The sequence below is a fragment of the Biomphalaria glabrata genome, chromosome 3 (genome assembly GCF_947242115.1).
Source record: "Biomphalaria glabrata chromosome 3, xgBioGlab47.1, whole genome shotgun sequence".
In the NCBI taxonomy this organism is placed as follows: domain Eukaryota; kingdom Metazoa; phylum Mollusca; class Gastropoda; family Planorbidae; genus Biomphalaria; species Biomphalaria glabrata.
In genome coordinates, this window is record NC_074713.1 from 799,518 (window position 1) to 819,204 (window position 19,687).

At 36.4% G+C, this 19,687-nt stretch overlaps 1 protein-coding gene across 1 annotated transcript; it reads left to right on the top strand.

Moving 5' to 3' along the window:
- Positions 1–374: 374 nt before the first annotated feature.
- On the top strand, positions 375–17,463 carry LOC106063631 (uncharacterized). Its single transcript, XM_056024295.1, has 8 exons — positions 375–737; positions 2,783–2,868; positions 3,726–3,880; positions 4,024–4,100; positions 7,584–7,712; positions 8,156–8,265; positions 10,744–10,821; positions 16,770–17,463. Exons 1-7 carry the CDS (start codon positions 424–426, stop codon positions 10,791–10,793), a joined length of 921 nt encoding a protein of 306 aa, XP_055880270.1. The 5' UTR covers positions 375–423; the 3' UTR covers positions 10,794–10,821; positions 16,770–17,463.
- Positions 17,464–19,687: the final 2,224 nt, after the last annotated feature.

Genomic DNA, 19,687 nt, shown 5'->3' on the forward strand with positions numbered 1-19,687 from the left:
ACAACTGGCGTCTCGCCCGGGTATTGGTGGTAATAACATTCATTTAAAGGTGCAGAGGTCTTTGAATAAAAGTCTCAATTTTGTTCTTGTACTGGTACAGTTTCGACGTCAGTGACAGTTGACTCAACTGGTGATGCATATCAACTCTTGGCATAGACTTTGACTGACTTTGAGTCAGTACTTTGATAAGTTCAATATACTTAAGTATCTATTATTTATGTACCCTCTTTCTCCATTTCCCCACTACACATTTAGTCCCTATATTAGACGTGTCAACCAACACAGCTCGCTACCGGTGCATATAAATGTCCCTGTTCCAGTTTCGTGTTATCGGGAAAATCCAATTATGGTAAAAGCTATTTGGGCCTAGTACGCAACTTGACTGATAATTTGAAATAGTGGTTTCTTTATCTACAAGACAACATGGACGGCATTTTAGAGAGAATTTATTTTTATATTTATTATGTTATATTTATTCTAAAATTTAAAGTGACTTCTTTCTTCCAAGCAACTGATTTCTTATATCTCTACCCGGTGACTGGCATTTCGATATTTCTCTCTTGGATTCTGGGAAGTCACAATTGCTCGTATGTCTGGAATATCTTCCCTTTCTTAGGTTTGAGTTTGTTCCTTAAAGTAAGGAATTATGCAAAAGTTCAACAGTTATTTCATCACAATCGCGACGACAGTTTTCAACAAGAAACACTGAAATGGGTAAATTTCCTACTAAACAAATGGTATGTGGACTTTTGCATTTTTTAAAACATCAAAATTGAAAGCTAAATGCACTTTATAAACTTATATAAGATAAGATAAGAAAGATAAAATTTAAGTGCACATATTTAGCCTACTATAATATAGTGATATAATAGTATATATAATGTAAGTAGGTCACATAATAAGAATGCACTAATGGGAAAGGGATATATATTATCTTATCTTATATATTACAGACATTACTTTGGTGAGAAGATAATTACATCCTACGCGTCATGCATTTAATCATGCATGTTAACCAATGACTTAAATTCTGCTAAGTCACTGGTTTTCCTGGCTAGCTCAGGCAACCCATTCCATGCTCTAATAGCACTAGGGAAGAAGGAGTATTTGTACAAATTTGTCCTAGCATATGGGACGAGGAATGTGCCTTTATCTTTGTGTCTTTCTGAGTATTTTATTAAATTTTGTTTTTGTATTTGAAGATTATAGTGTTTTATGTATAGTTGCTACTTTACTTTTGAGTCTTCTATCCTAAAGGCTTTCTAAATTTAGTGATTTTACTAAAGGTGTTACTCTAGTTAAATGTAAATATTCGTTTGTTATGAATCTCACTGCTCTATGTGTCTGTTCCAGTTTCTTAATCATTTCTTTTATCTAGTTGTATATTCTATTATTAGCCTAACCAAGGTTATATAACATTTTAGTTTTATGTTCTTATTTGAGTTACAGAATTTCTTTTGATAAACCCTAATGCTTTGTTTGTTTTTTAATAGTTTTATCAATATGGGGGTTCCATGACAGTTTTTCATTTATTATAACACCTAGTTTTTTTGCATTTTTAGTCTGTGTTAATTTCTATTTATAAACCCTATTAGGGTCACGTGGTGTACGCGTCAGAGAAGAATATTTATTTATAGATTGGCCTCTTGTAGCTTTTCAGTTTCTATACCGAAGAGAAAAAAGGAAAGGGACATAATTAGAAATGAAACATTTTTATTTTTATTTCTGCTGCTAGCAGCAAATATAAATGAGACGAGAAAATGAATGTCAAAAGAACAAAACATTACTTAAAGAGATGTTTAAATTTAGAAAACCTTCTTACCATTACTTTCGAAAGCCAATCTGCGTGGTCGTGTGGTATGTTCTCTTTGATAAGGGCCACATGGTTCCAGGTTTGAGCCCTGCACGCCTCTATCCTCTGTCTTCCTGTGGAAGGTTTGGACTAGTTTAAGATGCAATTATCTTCATTTATGGAGGAACGCCCAAAAACAAAGCAAAATAAAAATACATTCTTTTTAAAAAAGCTTTTCTAAGGGAAAGAACTCCGCACTTACAGCTATAAAAAAAAGTAAAGTTCCCCTTTCAGACCTTGTTGTCTATAGGGCAGATGATGTAAAGGTCATCTGTTTCTGTGGCCTACGGTTAGCAAGGGTGTCATGTGGCCAGCACAACGACCAACCGACGTTACTTTTCCCAAACTAATGTCAGGTACCCATTAGAGCTGGGTGAACACAGAGGCGCCCGAGGATCCCGAAATTAAAAATCCCAGTCTTCACCAGGGTTCGAACCTGGGACCCCGGTTCGGAAGCCAAGCGCTTTACCACTCAGCCGTATTCGATATCAAACAAAAAAAAAATTGATTGCCGGTAATTAATTGACTAACTGATTAATTTTTAAAATTTCTTTATGTTTCGTTCGATACACAGGTTTCCAATTTATCTAAGAATATGTCTGGGACAAAAAAAACGTGTTCAATTATCTAAAGGGACAAAACCCTATATATATTTAACCATATCTGAGAATACTAAAAGATTCATTCCTCTTGTTTGTATCAAATTAATTACCAGAAATTAATAGACTAATTGGTTAATTGTTTTTTTTTTATCGATTCATATCTCGTCTATGCCAATGAATAATTGAGCACACTTTCAATTTGATACTAGAATGGGTGTGCATACTTTTAGACAGACAGACAGACAGGCAGATTGAGTTCATATAAGCTTTGTAAAAAAAAAAAACATGGCGTATCATTGAAAACATGTGACTTATTTGTGGTCTCCAGGTTCGTCTTCTCCTCTGATTATTTAAACCAAGTTATGAAGACAAGCATTAACACAAGGCTGCAGAAAGCTAAGCTCTCTTACGCTGGTAGGCCCCCTTTGTGACTGAATGCTATGAGTTTTTAATTGACTTTATTAGGGTCGGGGGAACATGGAAGGATTTGTAACTGTTCAACAAGGTGTACTTGTAACTGTTCAACAAGGTGTACTTGTAACTGTTCAACAAGGTGTACTTGGAGCTGTTCAACAAGGTGTACTTGGAACTGTTCAACAAGGTGTACTTGGAACTGGGCTAGCCAACGCAAATGTTCCTGTACATCGCTCTGTCATTCAATATTCTTTTTTTTTATGTGGTTTATTCAGATTATACTTTCGCTTACAATAACACACAAGACAAACAGGTTAACGCATCTACATCCAGGCCATATAATACTCTGCAAGGTTGACGTTCATTAGGTTGACAATTGCCATTCAATACCCTTTTTTTTTTTAAAGAAATTGTATTTTTAATTTTAAAGACAAATTAGCATTGACTCAAAGTGGAATCCCTGCAATGTATATATTTGATATATATTGTATAATGATCTTGATTTAATCAACAAAATGTAACAACCAAAACATGATAACTATATATGTATATAATTTTAAAATGTGAAACCAACATAACGGTACAGATTTTGCAAAATCAAATATGTGTAACTAGAAATCATACATCTAGTATAGGCACATATTTTATTGACGTCTAATGTTCACACTTTTACTATCAATGGAAAATTCAAATCAATGTATGTTTTAAATTACTAATGAATAGGTGATGGTGTATGTGTTTTGTGGCCAATATTTAATGTCCACCGTTTACCTTGTAGTATTGTGTGTCTGATTTTTTAAAAAAATGTAACATTTAGATGATGTATATACATTGCATTCAACTCTATTTTGGTGCAGAGAATTTAAAAGTCATTTCCTGTCATCTGGGAACACAAACTCCTGAACTGACAAATCTCCGAGTGTCGGAAATAAAGAATCCATATTTTCAAACGTTTCATGACCTACGAGGCTTCTCACATCTGCAACTAGTACAATTCCTACCTTCTTATCAGGTGAGACTCTAATGATGCTTTGTTTATTTCAAACATTAGATAAAGCCAATATCGATGAGAAGTCCGAATTTATAATTTATTATAAAATAAATATTTAAAAAATGCAAAACTACAAAATAGTTATTACATTATTTTTTTCACAGGTTAAAGTTGAGGCAGCAGTAACTCTGAACTCAAAGGACTTAAAACTAAAACTACACGGACACTTTCTGACATCATTGTAAATAAAAAGTTTCTTTTTTTAATCAGCAATTTTCTAATAGGCCATTGATATGATTAAATATAGATTATCAGTTTATTCGGTGTTTCAATGTTCTTTGTTCCAAGTGTATCTGTTCCCTCTTGAGCACGAAATTCTTGTAGATCTTGTCGAATGGGTGGCGTGAGTCAGACATGAAAACCAATGACTAGGCAGAATTTAAGTCATTGGTTAACATGTATGACTATATTGAGCTAGGAACACGCGAAAGGCGTAATCGTCTTCTTTTTCGAAGTAACGTCTGATTTCATAAGATAATAGGTCTTTTTAACAATGGAAGGGAAGCGTGGTCGAGAGGCGCTTGAACTTGGCTTGGCTGCCTAGAAGGAGGCTCGAGGTTCGACACCCGACTCGGGCAGAGTTGTGTTTACTGAGCGCCTAAAGGCAGCACGGAAAACCAACTCATAGATACCCCCCCCCCCACACACCCAACTGGTCCACAAATGAGATTGGACCAAAAGCGTTCTGAGCATGAATGAAGCCAGGGGCGGACTGGCTTTATGGGAATTCGGGCAAATGCCCGGTGCGCCGGTACCAAATGGGCCGGTCTGGTCGTGACCAGAGAATGTTTTTGTTCAATTAAGACAACTTTTTTAAAAAGTGACAGCAGCAAGAAAGAGATGTTCAAGTTTTTTTTTTGGACAATTAATTTTGTTTAAAATTCAACTAGAATATCAAAAACGTTTCACTATATTTATTATCCTTTGCAAAACGTCAGACCGTAATGTTTTGTTATGTACGAGCGCCCTGGACTTCAGCACTGCTTTGATGTCTTCTAGGTTGTGTTTGGCCTGATCATTTGGCTGGTCGGCATGTACAAACTTTCTGTTTAGTTCGAAGTTGTCAGGACTGAGTTCTGGTCAGCCTGGGTCTCCTGTTTACTGTAGAGGAGAAGGGGGGCAATTCAGGTGGTTGATTTCAAAACTGTTATTGTTTTGGGTTGTTTTTATTTGGTGAAATGTTTTGTTGAACAATGTAACTCATGATAAGGCAGTGTGTTTTTGTTCCTAGTCCAGGACAGTTGGACTTTTTGGATATATATATAGTCTAAGTGTAGACTCTAACTATTTTTCTGTATTATAGTGAAAATAATGTAATTAAACATGTTATATGTCGGTAAAGTGGCATTCTGAATCTTATTTTGTCATTGTACGTGTCATTATGGTATTGTCCAGGACTTGGGTACATTTAGCATGACACATACATATATTAGTGGAAGAAGGTCTTGACAGAAGTCATTAAAAACGTACATTCTTATAAAAATGAACTGGTTTTATATAGCGCTGTTACATCCGATATTTAATGAAAGTAGATTTATAGTTTAAATAATCAGGGCCGGACTTAAGGGAGGGCAGGCGGGGCTACATCCTGCCCCGGGGTCCCCACATACTTAAATCAGGCCCTATAAATAATGGGTCATGGTACATTCTTATAAAATTCGCGTTTTTTTTTGAGAATGTACTAAGACGAAGCAAGAGCTTTTCACATTACGTTCCCCTCTAACCGTTCTGCTTACTCTAGTCTTTAAATGGAATAGGTTGTTTGGGTCAGCCAGGAAAACCAACGACTTATCAGACACCCAGTGGCATGACACATGAAATGCCTAGGACGCAATTATCTTCTTTTTTTTTCAAAGTAACATCTGTCATCTATAAGTAATATCATAACGTAACGTTTAAAAAGTTTAAAAAGTCTTAGGGAGTTCATTTAGCTGCTCTGGCCTGCAGGGTTCACTGTCTCCGCCACTGCCTTCCACTAGCATACACCATTCACTGCTGCCGCCTATGTCTTATCGTTCCAACAGGGCTCTCTATCTTGCCCCTTACACAGGTCACATTACGTGTCTCAGGAACAATAGTATACATACACTAACAGGAATGACCCTTTCCAGTTTCCTCACAAGACTTCTTCCTGACCAGCCAACCTACACTGCTTCTGACCCGCTTACCACACTGGCAATGATCCCTTCTACAACTCATGCGGTTCTAAGCTTCTAACCTATCTCTATTCTGTCTCTCTATCTACTTGGCTGGAATCAACAGTCCACCATCTTGTTTCTACCCACTCACTCGTCTTCAACAGTGCCCTGGTGCGCACCATACGCTTCAATGTAGGAGCAGAGATATAACATTATATTCATTTCAAACTTATTAAGACTGCTATTGTAGGCCTACTGTTAATAGTTTTCTGACTACATACATGCATAAATAAAATACAGTCATAGACATAAATAAATATAGACTGGCCGATTAAAGAGTTTTATGAAACGAAAATTTGTGACTTGCAATTTTGTGTACTTTATTATACAGCATTTATGAGCAGTATAAAAGTTAAGTATTCATATCTATTTCAGCCATAACCTATATAAGTATTACATTATTTTCACTAGTGTTTTTTTAAAATCTCCAAGAATGAAGATCATGCAATTTTTCATAATTTGAAAATCCGAATACAATAGATATACATGTTTTCAAGTTACATGAAGTTACTTCCTTCGGCCAGTCTATATTTATTTATGTCTATGAATACAGTATGTAATCCTACGCAAGCATACACCTAGTTTCTGATGCATTATCAAACTTTATATACATATATTATACACATATAATATGATATGTCATTTGTGGGCCGGGTTATATGGTAATGCCCGGGCCGATTTTGATACCCAGTCCGCCTCTGAATGAAGCGCTATATAAAAGCTATAATAATAATAATAAATAATCATAAACATGCACATCTTTTCAAAATATTGTAAGGACTCATCACAGGGGTGGACTGACTGTCAAAATCGGCCCGGGCATTTCTATGCAATTCGGCCCACAAATTCTATATCATATGATGGGCATCCATTTCTAGGTCTACCTGTCCTCAAAGTCATTGTGTCAAGTTTGATAATGTATTAATATGCATGTATACAGTGAGCTCTACATCTTTATTAGAAATACAGGCATTATGTTACTTTTTAATCGCTAAGTATGTAGGCCCCAAAAGGATGAAGCCTACTAGTAGCACTGTCTACGTATGAAGGCCATTACATTATTTCGGAAAATGTGTTAAATTAAAATGGTATTACACTGTAGAGTCTGTGAAAGATTTGCTTTTAAACACAACGCTCAGAGCTCAGAGGGCCTTTTTATAAGAGCATAGTATAAAACCTTTAACAATTTCTTACGTGCCATAGTGACATCGATGCGGCCATTTCGGTTGCTCTACCGGCCCATTTGGGTACCGGCCCACCGTGCATTTGCCCAAATGCCCATATAGCCAGTCCGCCCCTGACTCATCATGAAAAGCAGTTAGTTTTTAACCTGACATACGGCCATATATGCTAAGACTGAGCCCCTCTATATGTGCAGATGCATGCATGTTTTTAAAATGATATTGCCATATAACTTTATATGGTTGTGTACCTCATGCATAATAAAATAAAATTTGTCTTTATAGCTTCGACATGGATACTGACGTGCTATTGGAAGGACTTTCTTTACACGGCAACATTCAGATCATTCTCAGCTTATCCAAAGAAATCCCATTCCCACATATCTCGAAAGCAACTTTTTGCTTTACAGAAAGGTAAGCATCAGAATCTACACCAAGATTGAGTTTAATATGGTCATAACTTAAATCTAAGAAAAAGGAAACAAAATAAACTGCAAAACTGCATACATATAGATACAAGAAAAAGGGATCCAAAAACTTTTAGTTAACATTAATCAAAGTAAATCATCTGGACCTGATGGTATTCCAGCTAGATAAGGCTAGACCCCTTCTGTGACACATTATATGAGTGTAGTTTCATTCAGTTACACACGACACTGGTGTGTACCATCATGAGCCGTTCCTACTGGCTGCCAACTTTGGAAAGTCCAAAATCAAAGGTTTTTCTTGCATCGCCTCAAGTCCAATGACATTGATCTAGGACTAAATTTAAACATAAACAAAATAAACTTGCTAATTGTTTAGAATCTAAACATTTTCTTATAGCCCAACTTTGTTCATACACTCTTTAATTTCAGACCAAAACTTAATTTTAATGTCTATATTTGGACGTACTTGAACTTGATGAAGATGCCCTTTATTAGCTCGGAAATACACAATAGTCTTATGGCAGAGCTAAGTCGACAAGGTAAGACATATCTTCATTTGATCAAAACCTTGTTTTTAAGCTACCTTAATGTTTTATCCGATTTATGACTAGATATCTAAACACTTTGCACCAGGTCAATTTATTTAAAGTTTCTTTAACTCTATAGAAAAGATGATGTACAGGTCATCTGTTTCTGTGGACCACGGTTAACGAGGGTGTCATGTGGCCAGCACAACGACCAACCGTCTTAATTCCCCAACTAATGTCAGGTACCCATTAGAGCTGGGTGGACTCGGCGCCCTGAATAAAAAATCACAACCTTGACCAAGATTCGAACCTGGGATCCCTGGTTTCGAGGGTCAAGCGCTTTACCACTCATCTACCACGCGTTCGTGCACCAAGAGAAAGAAATTCCGAATCTTGCTGACGCCTGCTTTGGCTGATTAATATATCTGTTTAATGCGCTATATAAATGAAATTTTCGTTATAAAATTACAGGGCTCTCAAGGTATTAAAAAAATGGCATTCGCCGCCCTAGCTCTCATGGAAAATAAAACCCTTTGACAAATGTCACCAACAGAAACTATAAACTATAAACCAACTAATCTGTTTTCAACTAGATTTTTTTTTGTATCCGGTTTATTCCTGATTCCTTTTTAAAATCTTTTTGTCCCCAGCCGTTTTTTTCCCATGGATTAAAAATCTAGTTACACTCCACATCCCACCCTAAACATAATAGCAATCATATCAGTGAGAAACCGGGTCATCGAAGGCGTATCTCTAGTTTACAGAATTACACTTGCTACGATATTTCCTTCTCAATATCTATGTTTCGGATGTTCCTTCAGAGTTGAAGATAGTTTACTTCCTAGTCCAAATCTCCCGCAGGACGACGGGGGATGGGAGCGGGCAGGGTTTGAACCCGAGACCATCGATAAATCCGAACGATAGTCCAGCGCGCAAACGGCACGACCAGACATCTTTGACATATTTAGTTGCTTATATGTGTCTTGGTCTTCGGGTCTCACTTGCATACTTGACTACTGGTCATACATTTCTAAAACGGGTTCGAATTTTAGTATAAACCGGAATTATAAATTTGTACGGTCATATATTTCTAAAACGGGCTCGAATGTTAGTATAAACAGGAAAATTATAAATCTGTAATCTTAAGACGCCCATATTGTCTGTGACGTCAAAGTGGTTTTCTCGTTATGCTCTCCCCTTTTTTTCATCCTATAAATAAATAAATTAATTTTTTTTCTCTGGCAGTGCTATGGTCGAATTTCGTTGAAAAGTAAATAAATTTCATTGTAGTCTCCCCTTAACAGTGTCCACTGAGGAATTTTCTGATGGTGAGGCACATCTGCAACAGTTACTTCCCTTAGATAAGGAAGGATCCTCTGAGAAATGCTTATATGTCTGCGACATCAGTCGAGACCAGTCGTTGTACAATGCCTGACCATTGAAATGCGACGTCACAGCCTGTATGCAAGTTTAGACCAATAGCTTGTTGCTAAATCATAGGTCTGTACGACGTTAAAAGCGAGCTATTGGTCTAAACTGCCCACAGGTTGTGACGTTGCAGGTCAGTCTTCAGGCCTTCTGCAACGACTGGTCTCGTGTCATTGTGACATTATCCCCTCCGTTGCTATAACAACAAGGGTGTGTTGTTATTTTAGACAACTTCCATAACCGCTTAATCTCCAAGATAAGGTCCCTGTATTTTATTCGTTTTTTTATTTTTTCATTTCAGTTTTCCTTATATTATGGCAGCGGTTCTCAACCTTTTAAGCTAGGCGACCCCTTTAAACACGCCCCCCCCCCACACTGCCGCGATCCCCCCTTTCCCGCACATTCACACAGCACTGTTATTTTAGTCAACTTCCATAACCGCTTAATCTCCAAGATAAGGTTCCTGCATTTTATTCTTTTTTTTTATTTTTTCATTTCAGTTTTCCTTATATTATGGCAGCGGTTCTCAACCTTTTAAGCTCGGCGACCCCTTTTAACACCCCCCCCCCAACTCTGCCGCGATCCCCCCCCCCTTTCCCGCCCACTCATACAACAATAGAAGAGTAGACAAAAACAATTAATTTTTTTCGATGGTCTTTGGCGACCCCTGGCAAATCGTCAATCGACCCCCCCCCCCAAGGGGGTCACGACCCACAGGTTGAGAACCCCTGCTAATTATGGAATAGTGCTACAGTGATTTCAATGATGGTTGTGCATTTTTATTTTGTTTTTGTTGATGATAACCAGTATCTTATCTTATCTTATATAATACAGACGTTACTTCAAAAAAAGAAGATGATTACGTCCTACGCGTAATGCGTTCAGTCGTGCATATTAACCAATGACTCAAACTCTGCCAAGTCACTGGTTTTCCTGGCTAGCTCAGGGCAACCCATTCCATGCTCTAATAGCACTAGGGAAGAAGGAGTATTTGCACAAATTTGTCCTAGCATATTTTTTTTACAGTATTTGACTTTTTCGTTTCTTTCCTTGTATTTTCAGTGATCTCCCCTGCAAGCCTTGACATTGACTTGGGATCTTTCTTGAGTTAACAACTTAGCAATACTTTAAACTTAACAAGTAAGTCTGGCGTCATGTAGGGCTACTCACGTGTCCACTTTATTGTATGCTCATTTGTCCCCTGACTTTCGTCTTAGGGTACTGGCAGTTCGCGTAATAAAATCACTCCATTTTATTCAGATTGACAGTTGTTCTTTGTTTGATATCATCAGGGTCGGTCCGTCCATTCGCTGTCCAGTCAGCTTTAAGTGAATATATTTAAGTTTATGTATAGTTATGCTATGTGTGAATAAAGACATAATTCAGTAGAGACCTTGCACAGTTTTTTTTTTTTTTTTTTTTAAAGGAAACCTCAGAATTTGCGCTATTCAGTTTTAGCTTTATCATCATAGGAATCCTTGGGCTTTATGCCTCTTTTCTTTGCCTCTTTTTTGGGCTTTATATGCCTCTTTTATGGGCCATCTTGCCTCTTTTGTGGGCTTTTTTTTTTTTTTTTTTTTTTTTTTTTTTTTTTTTAATATGTTTTTATTTGTAAGTTACCATAATTCACAAGTATTAAATCATAAACAATTGAAAAGTGATTAACCTAAAAATATAATAACAGTAATAGAAATATTATTTAATATCAAAGACATACTACCTAACCAATGAACCCCCTAAAGACAGAAAAATGATACAAGTATACTCTACTCCAGAACAATCAACCCAATATCAGATATCCCTGACCCCCAACACCCTATTTCTGAAAAACTACATGAGCATTATACAGGTATATGAAAATCAAACTAGATAATTCTCTACCCTAAAGTCCATTATTTTTCTAAATGTTAATTCCAAGTGATTAGGATCAGACACCTTATTATTATGTAGACATTTGAGCCAGGTAGCCCAAACAAGATTCCTGTATTCGGAAACAATAATCAAGTTAAAGTTATGTATCATTTTATTTTTTAGTTTTGGCAGCTTGTTTAAAATAATAGACAAGTTAACATTTACATAATTGCCACAGTTTGCTTCCAATAGGTCCATTACAGTACTTCTAACTTGAAGGAATAATGGACATTCCAAATACATGTGTTTTTCGTTATCAGCATTTTCAAGGTGGCATAATATACATTCACGGTCATTTGCCCGTCTTCTAACCATAGGGGTCATCCCAAAGATAAGTCTATAACTGATCTCTCTAGCTTTTGGTGGGATATGTTTACTGTGTAGGTTTATGAATGTGTCCTTGAATTCTGTCACCCCAAGAACTCTCCCCCACTTAATCCTATTCACTAGGCTTTCCTGTAACAGCTTTTTAAGTGTTGTGTATGATTCTTTAGTTTTGTTGTGTATTAAATGTTCATTACCAGGTAAAACTCTTGAAATAGATCTGTAAAATGGATGAGTGACTGTACCAAAATAGTGAGGAGTATCATTTTGTATTGGAAGAAGACTACTTAATCTTAAACCATAATAGTAAATTGTCAAGGGAAAGTTTGTTGGGTTTCTAACTACTTGACCTACAAATTTTAGCCTTAGCGACTGTATTTTTGTTTTAACATCTTGCAAGTTTATCCCCCCATCCTCTTTGTTTTGAATGAGTGTAGTGTGCTTAATGCTCCTAATAGTGTTTTTAAATATAAAGCTTCTAATTAACTTGTTCAGCTTGTTTATGAATTTAGGAGGTGGCTCTGTAATGTTAGCTAAATAGACAATCTTTGGAATGACCAAACTATTTATCAATACAGCTCTACCAAATATTGTAGAACCTGTGTGCTGATAACGTTTAATTAAGTTTGAGGCTTTGACAAAAATATTCTCCCACTGGTCTTTACAATAGAACAAAGGATTACAGGTATAGACAATACCACAAATCTTGATTTTATCAACAATTCTGAAAGCGCAATTCTCTTTGAATTTCCATTTCCCTAGTCCCATTACAGAGGATTTATTTATATTTATTTTTGAACCACTAGCTTCTCCGAAAAGTGTAAATTTCTTTAGTATATTCTCAATATCTTTCTCTGAAGATGGAAAAAAGGTTGTATCATCCGCATAGGCTTTGACTTTGATGGTTGAGAAGGAACGACCCGGTATATTTATCCCAATAATGGATGGGTCAGATCTTACAGATTCCAAGAAGGGTTCCAAGCAAAGGATATACAAGAAGGGGGATAAGGGACAGCCCTGTCTGACAGACCTTTGTATGAGGATACTCCTACTGAGAGAATGATTAATTATCAATCTACTTGTTGCATTGGTATAGACAAGCTTTATATATCTGATTAACAGGGAACTTATTTTACATTTCTCAAGCACCTTGAACAGTTTAGATTGGACAATAAGTTTACATTACTAAAAAAAAAAGCGATTATAAAAATCCTATTTCACAGTTTTTTGTATGTACTTCGAATAGGTGCAATGCATTCTGAATGTATTCTAAAAGTTTCAGATGTATGGTAAGTCCGGGTATGCTAGCCAACCTCACAGTGGCGCCCGGGTGGAAACGATCGTAGGAGGAAACGATTAGGCTAAAGGGTAGCAAAACAAGACTCCCGTGGGGGTGCCTAAGGGGCTGCGAAGAGCATCCTCAATGCACTGTGCGGAGTTGTAAAAAAGCTCCCACAACCTTGTCGCAATTCAGGCGACGTTCCTCAAATGGTGTGCCCTGCACGGTTTGCCTGGTATAGAAAAGGAAAATGGCAGGGGGACCCCCCCCCCACCCGTCAGACAGTGTACTCTTATCTTCTTATCTTATATAATACAGACGTTACTTCAAAAAAGAAGATGATTACGTCCTACGCGTCATGCATTTAGTCATGCATATTAACCAATGACTTAAATTCTGCCAAGTCACTGGTTTTCCTGGCTAGCTCAGGCAACCCATTCCATGCTCTAATAGCACTAGGGAAGAAGGAGTATTTGTACAAATTTGTCCTAGCATATGGGACGAGGAATGTGCCTTTATCTTTGTGTCTTTCAGAGTATTTTATTAAATTTTGTTTTTGTATTTGAAGATTATGGTTCAGTGTTTTATGTATGATTGCTACTTTACTTTTGAGCCTTCTGTCCTGAAGGCTTTCTAAATTTAGTGATTTTACTAAAGGTGTTACTCTAGTCAAATGTGAATATTCGTTTGTTATGAATCTCACTGCTCTATTTTGTGTCTGTTCCAGTTTCTTAATGTTTTCTTGAGTTGAGGGGTCCCAAACGGAGGATGCATATTCTATTATTGGCCTAACCAAGGTTAAGTAACATTTTAGTTTTATGTTCTTATTTGATTTATAGAAATTTCTTTTAATAAATCCTAATGCTTTGTTTGATTTTTTTGTAGTTTCATCAATATGTGGATTCCCATGATAGTTTTTCATTTATTATAACACCTAGGTATTTTGCGTTTTTAGTCTGTGATACTGGTTTGCCATGAATAAGATAAGTGGAATTAATTTGTTTTAGTTTTTTTGTTACTCTTAACAACTGACATTTTTCTGGGTGGAAAGACATGCTCCAATTTGATTCCCATTTCTGTAATTCATCTAATTCTCTTTGTAAAATATCTGTGTCTTGTGTTGTTTTTATTGTTCTATATATTATGCAATCGTCTGCAAATAATCTGACTTTTGTTCCTGAACTTATGCAATTTGGTAAATCATTTATGTAAATTAAAAATAGTAGTGGACCCAAGACTGTACCTTGAGGTACACCTGAGTTTACTGTTATCGGTGTTGATTTAGAGCCATTTATTATTACAGTTTGTTCTCTCCCTATCAGAAAGTCTTTAATCCACTGATGCAGTGGACCATTAATGCCGAAATATTTTAATTTTTTAAGCAAACTATGGTGGTGAACTTTGTCAAAAGCCTTAGAAAAATCTAGTAAGATAGCATCTATTTGTTCACTATTATCTAAACCTTTTGAAAAATCATCAATTAGTCCTATTAGTTGTGTTTCACATGATCTATATTTCCTAAAGCCATGTTGGTATGGTGTGAGGACATTATGTTTGTCTAAGTGGTTTATGATGTTGCTACATATTATGTGTTCTAGGATTTTACATGTGATGCTGGTAAGTGATACTGGTCTGTAGTTCCCTGGGTCAGATTTTTCTCCTTTTTTAAATAGGGGGGTGACATTAGCTTCTCTCCAGTCCTTTGGTACTCTGCCCTGGTTAAGTGAAGCCTGAAAGAGTATTTTGAACACTGGGGCTAGCTCATTACTTAGTTCTTTGAGTAATCTAGCTGGAATACCATCAGGTCCAGAAGCTTTATTTGGTTTGGTGTTGGCTAATAGTTTTTGAATTCCATTTTCTTGTACTACTATATCTTCTATGTTGTCTACTTGGTTCAAATTCAGTAATATGTCTTTGTCTCCTGGGGCTGAGAATGCTGATGCAAAGTATTTGTTTAGAATGTTTGCTTTAGTTTCATTATCATTATGTATTATGTTATGTTCATCTTTTAATGGCGCTACGCCTGTTGTTTCCATTTTCTTAGACTTAATGTATGACCATAGGTTTTTGTTGTTATCTTTAGATATTACATTGTTTATGTATTCACTCTGCAGCTGTCTGCTTACTTTTTGGGTTAAGTGTTTAATTTTTATATACTTTTTGTAAACTCTTTCTGCATTAGTTTCTTTAAATTTTCTATAGAGGTTTTCCTTCTGTTTACAAAGCTTCTTTAGTCTATTATTAAACCAGCATTTATTTATTTTGTTTGATGTGTATTTAGTTGGTATATGATTTTCTATTATGCTTTTAAGATGGTTTTTAATGAAATTCCAGAGGTCATCGACTGGTTGGTTAATGTCTTTTTCTAATAAGAATGTTTGTTGAAAGTTTAGTGCAGCTTGGTGTAGTTGTGTTAGGTTACATTTATTCCAGAGTAAGATTTTTCTTTTGGGTTTTGTATTGGCTACTGCTTTTATCTGACTGTGTATTTTTATGATCTCATGGTCTGATAGACCAGGGATAATTTCATAATCAACTACTAATCCAGGTCTGTTGGTTAAGAAGAGATCTAATGTGTTGTTTAATCTAGTTGGCTTTTTAATGATTTGATCTAAACTTAGGTTGTGTAAAGTTTCTATGAAAAGCTCATTTATGTCCTTAAGGTTTTGGTGTTTATCTATGGTTAGTGTTTTCCAATTTATATCAGGTAGGTTGAAATCACCCATAATCCAAAAAACTGCATTTTTATTTGTCTCTTTAAGTGTAGTAATCTGATTACATAGTTCCTGCATGTATTCTAAACTAGAATTTGGTGGTCTGTAAATGCTGCCTATTATTAGGGATGTTGAGGTGGTATTACTCTGCTCTCATTCAGGCCGTGAGAGGGCGCTCTTGTTCACTTTTGCTGGCCTAGAGTTCCAAGAGCCAAAGGTTCAACTCTACCTGACAGTTTCAACTAAGGCTCGACTCGTTGCCATGAGAAAATTCTATTTTTAGATCTAAAAATCTATTTTTAGATCTACAGCCGGGTTCCCCCCTCCCCCCCCCCCCCAGTTCACTTCTGTATTAGTCTATGGCTTGGGATGGACATTTGAAAAAGTGAACTAAAAACTGATAAAACTAAACTCACACGAAATGACTTAAAAAGTAACTTCAACTTTAGAGATATTACATTTTATCTTATCTTATCTTATATAATACAGACGTTACTTCAAAAAAGAAGATGATTACGTCCTACGCGTCATGCATTCAGTCATGCATATTAACCAATGACTTAAATTCTGCCAAGTCACTGGTTTTCCTGGCTAGCTCAGGCAACCCATTCCATGCTCTAATAGCACTAGGGAAGAAAGAGCTTTTGTACAAATTTGTCCTAGCATATGGGACGACTACTGTATATTACCTTTTGTGTTTTTCTCAGTATTCTATTAAATTTTGTTTTTGTATTTGAAGATTATGGTTCAGTGTTTTATGCATAATTGCTACTTTACTTTTGAGTCTTCTCCCCTGAAGGCTTTCTAAATTTAGAAGCAACATGTCTTTTATTTTTTTTTATTTTATTTTTCATTTTCAGGTTGATAGTTTTGTGTGTCCTTAAGTGAATTCATAAGACGATGTTGGGTGACATTGTGATCAAGATTAATGCATTGTTGTAGAGTAGGCATAATCCGTAGTCCGTAAAAGGACTAAAAAAACTCTTAATTAGGTTCACTATATAAAATCTCTGTGGCATTTTACGTCTGGAGAGACGATCTTTTCCCTTTGCAACTTTATGTGTGACTAAAGAGGCCAATCCTTGATAGACAGCTGCGATCGCAGGTCAGGCATCTGTAATCACCAGGCGCCGTTGAACTTTTCTTTCTACTACTGTTGTGAATGGCATGTGCAGTCCAGGACCCCTTCCTTTAAGGTCGCTCTCCATGTGGATCTATCCAGTGCTCCTTTTTCCCAGCTGCTAGTGTCGATTTTGAAGAGCTTCATGTCGCGTTTGCATACATATAAAATATTTATGTTCATAATACCACACAATGAATGGTATACAAAAAATAGTGCATGAATAACGTCTGTGTGACTCATTAGCAAGTTTCTATAAAGAAATTATAGCGTAGCTGAGTTATTTATTTTCAGTGTGTCCAGCGTGTCAGAAGGTCATGTCTAGTGTGTGCGTGTGTTTGTGTGTTTATAGTACTTCAACAATGTGAGACGTGCATGTATTCGTTCACTGTTGACTGTAGCCTAATCTTGTTGAATAAAGCCAAGATAGTGGTTTTCTAGGTTATTTCATTACAAAAATATATTTCAGTAGTCGACCGGCGGCGTAGCATACGCCGCTATTTTGCAGGGCCGGCCTTAGGCAACTGCAACCTATGCGTCCGCAGTGTGCCCCGCACTTTCATAGGACCCGCGCTAATTCTAAGTGTATAAATTATTAAATTAAACCATTTTATAACAGATTTCCCTGATTTACCAGGAGCTCCTGGAAATCTCATGAAATTGCAAAAAATACGAAAAAGTCCTGGAAATATCCGGAAATTATTAAAATATTTAGAAAAATCATGCAAATCTCCTGAAATATACAGACAAAATTGTCATTTTGGGGTGTCATTCAATATTGTAAACGCCAATCCTACGCGCGATAAAAAAAACACGGCATAATGCAATACCCGTAATTGTGTAATCTAGTGAAAGAAGCTTCTCGCGCCTCAAACTAATGAAGAATTACTTGAGGTCAACAATTCTCAAAGATAGATTGAAACATTTGGTAATTCTTGCTATTGAACGTGATCTATGTAGGAAACAGAATTCTTAAGATATACTGTATGACTTCGCTACACGCAAGGCTCGTGTAGTAATTCTGTGCGTAATAAAGAATGAATAAAATGCATAGACGAATATATTTTCTAATACAAACTCTTAATTTTCACTTATTCCTACTCAAACTGGGCCCCGCGAAATCCGTTTCGCATTGGGCCCATAAAGGTTAAGCCCGGCCCTGCTATTTAGTGACGGGAAATATTCTATTTGTTCTCTCCCCACCCCCACCCATATTTTTTTCTCCTCTAAAATTACGTGGGGTAACTCTAGTCCGTTCGACTTGCAGAAAAGATTGATCTTTCCATTACTTTGTGTCCAAACTCTTGAGCCATATTATATATGTATTATATATATAGATTGTGCATAGTATCCATAACATTAAAGAAGATTACCCATCACAAATGGAAGTTCTCAATCAGACACAGCAGAAATAAATACCTATCACTGTTAATATTAATAGCAGGAGATGTAGAGTCAAATCCAGGGCCTAGATCTAAAGATAGATGCAACATCTGCAAAAAAATATGCACCCTGAAACAGAAAGCCATTCAATGTGACACCTGCGATGAATGGTACCATGCATCATGTCTCCATATGAATACACCTGTGTATTATGCCTTAGGCAACAAAGACGCATCATGGCACCAACTTTTAGGTAGTGACATTTTGTCTGAAATTAATCAATTCTGTCTCGAGTCTCGTATTAACTTAGACCAATGGAACAAAATAATTTTTTTTTAACTTTAGAAGACGACTAACTCTGGTGGATCCTGTCTAGCTGGTGGGACTTCTTTGGGGGGGGGGGGGGGGGGGATTAAGACACTTTGGTCAGAAATTTTAAAAAAAATGCTTATGCTTCATGATGTCACGCCTTGATGTCACGCCCTGATGTCACGCCATGAATGTGATGTAATTACGATACTTAAAACAAAAATCCATGTCATTAATCAACACTGTTATGTTTATTTCCTGTGAACATTAAGGAATAAATTCATTGTACAAGATTTAAAACAGGAGTTGTTTTTTTTTGTATTGAATGCTTTCTACACTGTCTCTGTCTTATATCTCTTTCTCTGTCTCATTCTCTTCTTCTTATCTTCTTATATAATACAGACGTTACTTCAAAAAAGAAGATGATTACGTCCTACGCGTCATCCCCATTCTCTTTTTTCTTTTTCTCTCCTATCTCGTTCTCTCCCCTCCCTCTCTTCTTTTCTCTTACTTTCCAAATTCGCTCTCTCTCTCCCCCCTCTCTCTATTTCCTGAGTTCGAAACTTTCCCTGTGTGTATACCTTCTAGGACATAACACTCTTTATTTCTTAATCTTATACTGAGACATACACATTAGCGTCATATTTATTCAGGGGCATCACATGCGAGAAATAAGACAGAGGGATGGGGGGGGGGGCTCTATTACAAAAAAAAAAAAAACACACACACACGCATTTAACACAATTTCTAGTTATTAGAGTACGGTAACGAGCAAAATATTTAAAAAAAAAAAAAAAGCTTATCTCAATACTACAGGAATAAGCTCCTTTCTTTTCTATAAGAACAACATCCATTAATCACCATGAATTTAACTACTTGGTGGAGTTTTGGATTGATGCATTTATTGTCTTCAACTATGAATAATGATGCGAAATTTGAGCTTGGTTTGAGAATGTCAAGTGGGAG